We start from the raw sequence: 7,537 nt of genomic DNA on the forward strand, positions 1-7,537 counted from the left end.
AATAACCTCATAATAGCTACTTACTAATAAGCCTTCAGTCCACCATTCACCTATTTTTAATAAATAATGATCAGTGCCTAACCAAGGGACTAAGTCAGAAAATGCTAGAAGCAAGACAGGCAGGTATCTGAGGTCATGGAACAAATGTATTTAAGGTGTGTGTCATGGTGGTAGGGAACAAGCCTCTGTAGCCAGAATAGCTGGGTTTTCTTACTAGTTACATGACCTTGTGTTTGTTCTTTAGTTCTCTAATAAGAGATGGCATCACTGTGGAAAAATCTTCTGGGCAGTATTTCCTCAGGGTCATCACAGAAGCTACAGTCCAGAGGGTACCAGAACCTCCATCTCAAACTGGAAGCAGAATTTGGTAATGTGTAAGAGTCTCCTCCATGATTCTAGTGTTGAAAGCCTGAAGGAGTCACAGAGAGCAACTGAGGCTTGGCACCCTGAGAGGCCAGGAAAGGTCACTGGTGAAAGTGCAGCCTCAGTTGTAGTGAAAACTCCAGAAGTAAAGAGTCATGGAGAGAATCTGAGGCTTTGCACCCCAAAAGGCCAGAAAAGTGCATTGGTGAAAGTTCAGCCTCAGTTTCATTGAAGACCCCAGCTTTTTGGAGATGCCAGGGCCATGGGACAACCACCAAAGACACCAGCAGGTGTGGAATGGAGCTGCCCTGGGTCTGCGAGACAAGTTGTGTGTGCTGTGGATGGTAAAGCCAGAGAAGTAGAGCTGCCAAAACCCTCTGGAGTCCAGATCATGAGTGAGTCCCAGATGTCCACTAGATGAGCTACTTTGTTGGACTTAGGTTTTGCTTAGGTGTGCCCAATTCTTCCCTTTAGAAATAAGACAGTACTTGTTTTAGAGTTTATCAGAGCCCACAGTTAAGAGACTTTTAAAAGAGACTATGATAGATTTTTAAGTGTTGAGATTTTTTAAGGACTGTGGGACTTTTAAGGTTGTACTGTCTTATGTTGTGATATTGTTAACATCATATCTTGGGGGACAAGAAATGGAAAGGGTACAGTTTAATAGTGCTTACATTTGTGTGTCAAGTTGGCAAGAGGTGAATTGTGCTTGGATAGCTTTAGTTGTCAACTTGACACACCTGAGTAGAGGGAACCTCAACTGGGGAACTTCTTCCACTGGACTGGACACCAGTGGCCTCTGGTTATGTCTGTGGGGTATTTTCTTGATTGTTGAGTGATGTAGGAGGGCCCAGCCCACCGTGGGCAGTGCCACCCTTGGGCAGGTTGTTCTGTATTATATAAGAAAGCAGACTGAGTATGGGCCAGGGGAGCAAGCCAGTAAGCAGTGTTCCTCCATGACCTGTGCTTCAGCTCCTGCCTCCAGGTTCCTGCTCTGAATTCCTACCTTGGGCTCCCATGAATTGTGACCCAGGAAATATAAGCTAAATCAACCCTTTCCTCCCCAAGTTGGTATTGGTCAGAGTGTTTTGTCACCGCAATTGAAGGTAAAGTAGAACAACATCCCTGAGAGGTGGTAGAACATTTAAGAGACAGATGGAGATTATTACAGAGTTCTACAACTGATCATACAGAGATTATATGTCTGTGAGATGGCCAATCCTAAGTGACACATCTACAATGGAACCTCTCCACCTAAGGCTCATGGAACATAGTAGAACAAGGGGTAGAGAGAATGCTAATTCATCTCTCAACTCTCATCAACAAAGCTCCCTCATGCAACACAGAGTAATGAACATAAAAGGCCACTAATGGCCAAGGTTTAGAGAATAAGAGTCTGCTGAGTGTGGGCCCTTGGACAAGACTCCTATATTAAACTTCACCCACTCAGGGCTCAGGGACCATTTCGGCAGAAAGAGTGTAAGAACCAGGCAGAATGTGCATGACCATATGGAAATAAAGTCTTACAGTCTCCTGGGATCTTGCTCATATGAATTTACGGCAATGCTGACAGCATGCCCAAGACCCATGCAAAGTTAAGCAGGCAAAAAGTCAGCATAGAACTGGAGAAATCGGCAGCAGGTCCCAATCTTATCCAAAGAACTAATGGGCAGTTGATTACTTCTGGGTGAGGAAGAACTGATCTTCTTTAAGAGGGTGGTTCTAGATAGGCTGACTAGACACCAGTGAATGAATTTGCCTTGAGGGATCTCTAGGGACACTAACTTGACTTGATAGGCCTTAACATAAATTATACAATGCTTGAAAACCAGTGGGGGGGTGGGTTATGGGTGGTTGCTGATGGGGAAGAGGGTATGAAGATGATCAAGATGTTTTGTATGAAATACACAAAAATTCAATAAAAATATACAATAAAAGAGATGGGCCTCATGGGAAGAAGTTAGGCCATTAGGAGTGTCCTTTAAGAGATTATTAGAAACTAGCCCCACCTCTTCCTCTCACTTTGATTTTTGGCTGCCACAAGGGGAACAGCTCATGCCATAATGCATAGCCTCAACATCCTTCCAAAAGCAGTGAGGCCAGTTGACCATGGGTTGAAACCTCCAACATTGTGAGCCAAAATAAATCTTTTATTTATAAGTTGATTATCTCAGGCATTTCATTGTAGTAAAGCAAAGATGACTAACACAAAATTCTGTGTATCAATTCATTTTTACTTTTTCATTTTACTTAAAATTTCCACTACCTGCCTTTGGGACAATGCGCATACTGCTCATTTGCCACATAAGTCTATCTGTGATCTGTCCCCTGCTTGTAGGATTCACCTCATAACTCATCCAAAATTTCCACATTATTCTATACTAACTAATTTCTCTCTGAGAATCCTTTTTCTCTCATAGATGTGATCAATTTCTTCCCCACTCCAAAATTCCACTTTCTTCCTGTCTTTCTCATTTCATTAAGTTTCATAGCATGTGACATAGTGAATTGCTGCTTGTCTTGCTGGCTTGTTTGCTTTGTCATACTCCATGGGTCCTTTACTTCTTGTAATGCCCTTGTAGATAATGCTCCATTATATCTGTGTGCTCTGACTAGATATGATTTCTGTTGTTCTACTGGCATATTTTATTGTAAATCAATGATATTTTGTGGTACTTCTAATTTTGGAAAAGTTAATCTTAGGTCCTTTCCAGTGTATCCAAGCGTCTACATTGCATATAACTTGCTGCTTCTAACACAGTACTTAAAGTATTCCAAGATGAACACAGCCACATTTTTATCCACATATTCTCCATATAGTGCACCACCAGTGTGTCATTAGCTCCCTGACACCATGACTAAGGTAGCAGTGACCATAATCACTGATGTCTCTTTCTTCTCTAAATTAACTCGTTTGTTAGGCTAAAACTATATGTATATAATTGTATACATATACATATATATTCAGAAAGGCTAATCAAAAGTTGAGTCTCATTTTAAAATCAAATCTGCCATATTTTCCTCTATGCTGATTAATAAACACGTTTTTGCACCTGCAGATCTGTGACCTCTGAAAGGCATCTATTCTCTGTTCGACATCTCTCTAATTTTATTAGTGGCTTATGGATGAAATCACTTGACTTAAATTTTTTCAAGTTTAAGTTATTTGGATTCGCAAGAACATTTTTTCTTTCTGTTATAAATCAGTGATCCCAGTTAAGATTAACTGCCTGCACGTGAGCTTCAAAAGATCCTCTAAACCAGAGTTGAAAGAAACACAGAATTCCGTAATACACTAAATAAAACTGATCAAAGTTATTGGATCTGGTTACTTAATGCTGTACTTCCTTGTCATACAATCCAATTTCAAGTAGCTTGTATCTAAAACACATATTGGTAAATTTCAAACCATCTTCCTTTGGGAGCAGAAATCATTAATGTGTTCAAATTGGTCAAAACCTATATTCAGACAATTATAAACTAAACTCTGAGCTAGAAGTCTCTGAATCTAATTTATGGAATCCCATATGTTTAAGAATTAAAGCACAAAGGAAAGAAACACAGCTAATGATCCACTTCAAGCATGAATATTTCCTATATAGACATAATCATGGAATTCTAGAAGCAAAATATCATAAATCCTTAGACATTTATACCCTGAGGATGGAGGTTGTTCAATCCCTTGAAATCTAATGACATAGAAAAGGACACTCATGAAAGCGCTAAGGAGGTCAAGAGGGTGGAGCTACCACAGCAGCATCCCTGACAGTAGACAGACAGACAGAGGCAGAAGGATCTCTGTGAGATTGAGGCCAACCTGGTCTATATAGTGAGCTCCAGACCAACTGGGGCTACAAGGAGACCCTGTCTAAAAAAATAAAAAAAGAATTCAATCCAAACTGTATCTTGTCCTAATATACAAAATAAAAATATAAACAAAGAGCAGGAAAAGAGATTTAACCTACAATATTGGCCTTGGATAAGTCCATCAGCCCAAAATACAAATCTTCCCTAATCCACAATCTGACCCCTGAAAAATTCGACATTTTCTTCAAGTCATGTAGAAAAATGAGGAAAGTCCCTTTAGGGATATGATGTAGGAAGCAGTTTAAACACTGAGTACTGCTGGGTGAGGGAGAGTTGATCTTTATCTAGAGACTCTAGATAAGGTTAACAAGACTCCAAAGGATGAACTTGCACTGCGGGACATCTGACAACTTGATTCAATAGGCCTTAATATATATGACAGAATGCATGAAATCCAGTGGGGAAATTATGGGGGGTTTGGATGGGGGATAGGTTATAAAGATGATCAAGATGTTTTGTATGAAATGCAATTCAATAAAAATATATATTGAAAAATTAAAATAAAATACTGAAAACAGAATTAAAGGACATTTTTGGAAGGGGGGAAATAATATAGTAATATCCAACCAAGACAGATTTATTAACAAGCAAACTGAAAAAAATGTGTGGCTTGTCGGGCTTCCAAAGAAAAGGTGCGGCTCTCCCTCTTCTCTCTCCCATCGAGGTCCACCGGCCTTTGCTGGTGCCTAAGCGGAAGCCAAAGGCGCTCCTGACAACGGGCGGAAGCGGAAGCCACCGCCACGTGCTGCACGCTCCTCTTCCAGTAACTGCCAAGTGGACGGTTCAAAGGACCAGGCCCCGGTGTCCAGGTCTCGTCTGTCCGAGGACACAGGCTCTCAAAGACGACGCCGCAGCTCCTTGAGGAGCCCGCCATGGGCGGCAGCTAGCCGACGCTCCCCCCGCAGTGGCGCTTTCTGCCCTCCCGGCCTCCGGCCTCGGCGTGACACCCAGATGGCGCATCAGGCCAGCCGTCCCTGGTCAGAAGAGCGGCCCCCGGGGCTTTGCGCCTCCGCCAGCTGGTCCTCCGCCTCCAGCGGGTACCGCCACCAGCACCACCACGCGGGTTATCGAGGCTGCGGGGAGGACCCCGAGAAGGATGAGGAGAGCTCTCCGCAGTGGAGGCTGAGAGAGCAGGAGCGCATAGGGGAGCTGGGCGCGCCGGACGTGTGGGAACTGTCGCCCAGGTTCCCCGAGCCCGACTGGGATGAGCACTCGCCAGTGGAAGAGGAGCTAAGCCAGAAAAGCAGCAGCTCCGAGTTCACCGAATTCACCAAGGACGAAAGGACGAAGACCAGTCGTTCAGCAAAGAGAAAAAGAAAGAAACGTCCCTCCAAAAGAAAGTGCAGGAAGTGCTCTGACAGAGGCAGTAGCTCGGATTCTGACACTTACTCTGGCTCCGAGAGCTGTAAAAGGAAAGTTAAAAAAGCCAAGAAGAAAGAGAAGAGAAAGAAGCTCAGAGCCAGAGAACTTAAGAAGAGGACGAAGAGCCCTAAGAAGAAATACAGGGACCTAGGCAGTAAAACTTTAGGAAGCGAATTGCCAGAAGACAAGTGGATTGAACAGACAGTGGGTGCAGAGGTCATGGCTGTCATAGGCCCAGAAGCACCTATAATCCATGTCTCTCAAGATGCGAAACCTTTGAATTACGGCCACGCTCTGCTCCCAGGTGAAGATGCAGCTATGGCCGAGTATGTAAAGGCTGGAAAGCGTATCCCACGGAGAGGTGAAATTGAGCTGACGAGTGAAGAGATTGTCTCATTTGAGTGTTCAGGCTATGTCATGAGTGGTAGCAGGCATCGAAGAATGGAGGCCGTAAGGCTGCTGAAAGAGAACCAGATTTACAGTGCCGATGAGAAAAGAGCACTTGCGTCTTTAACCAAGAAGAGAGGCGTGCGAGAGAGAACAGGATCCTAGCCAGTTTTCGAGAAATAGTTTACAGAAAGACAAAAGGAAAAGAAGACAAGTTAAAACTTGTGTGTTGCACAGTACTTTGAACAACAGAAGGCTTTACCAGTGCGGTTGAACTTTACTTAGTTAGTATCCCCTCATGAAAATGCTTCTTGAGATGTTAGAAATTTTAAACTTTTTTTTTGGGGGGGGGGTCTTTTTGAGACGGTCTCCCTGTAGCCCAGCTGACCTGGAACTCGCTATGTAGACCAGGCTGGCCTCGAAATTTCTACTTTTATTTAAAGACACATGGTTTCACAAATATTGTAGGAGAATAAGTAAAAGGTGACTGTCACTCTAGGATTCACCACACACACACACACACACACACACACACACACACACACACACACACAAATAGGCATCTCCTGTATTTTTTCCATAGGCCTAAAATGTTAGCTATTACACTGAAGTGTTTTCTTTATCTCCTTGTTACTCTGATCCCCTCTCACCAATCCCCCTAGAAGGACTTCATTACAGAATTCATTTGCCAAGGAGTCCAGAAAGAACAATAACTTCAATTTGTATTCTTTGGACTGTAGTTAACAGAGTTGGATAAACAGAATGATTGACTGTTGAAGCTGAAGTATCTGGGAAGTTACTTATTAATAGAAGTTAGGCTTTTTCCTCCATCGTCCTTTTTCATGGGTCATTTCTCTTAGACTGGTTTCAAAAGGTCTGCTAAATCTGAAAGAACATTTATTTTTGAAGAGGTCAGAAATTTTCTTAACTTTGCTGCAAAGCTGTTTCTTCACAATCTGAAAATACACTAGCAAGTACAGCGTATTGTAAGATAGGATACGTTCTTCCATTGCCCATGGGAAGATCATTAAGTGTTTTGATTCCAAACCAGGGATGGATGTAAGCAAATTACAATGGTATAGAAGGCTTATAACAACGTTATCCTTGAAATATGTTAATATTTTTATGTGTAATATTGAAATTATTGGTATATCAATAAAGCTTTTATAACTATATTTTGCAATAAATGTCATGAATTCTGAACAGGAAAAAAAAAGTGTGCTCTGGAACTGGAGCCATGACTCTGAAGTTTGAGCACATACTGCTCTTGCAGAGGACACAAGTCCGGTTCCCAGCACTCATGTTGGGCAGCTTACAACCACCTGTAACTTCAACTCTATGGAATCCAATGCTCAACACTTTCTTCTGGCCTGTACGGGCACTATATTCACGTGCATGAACACACACACAGTCATATACTATGCAAAAATAGAATCTTAAAAGTTTATTTCTGTCATACAAACTAAGTTAAGACTGTAAATGCCCATGAAAACCTAATTACACAGTCTCACTGTAAAGAACTAGATCTCTGATTGTGCCCTCTTTATGGAACATGATG

General features: G+C 42.3%; 1 protein-coding gene across 1 annotated transcript; it reads left to right on the forward strand.

Annotated features, from left to right (window-relative positions):
• Window positions 1-258: 258 nt before the first annotated feature.
• On the forward strand, window positions 259-6,224 carry LOC103726598 (NKAP-like protein). The gene is given in 3 exon segments (XM_008824211.1): window positions 259-367; window positions 4,922-6,097; window positions 6,100-6,224. Coding segments are annotated over 3 exon segments (1,410 nt in total).
• The last annotated feature ends 1,313 nt before the right edge of the window (window positions 6,225-7,537 follow it).

This window comes from Nannospalax galili, unplaced genomic scaffold (assembly GCF_000622305.1).
Source record: "Nannospalax galili isolate Female #2095 unplaced genomic scaffold, S.galili_v1.0 scaffold69, whole genome shotgun sequence".
NCBI classification, from domain to species: Eukaryota; Metazoa; Chordata; class Mammalia; order Rodentia; family Spalacidae; genus Nannospalax; species Nannospalax galili.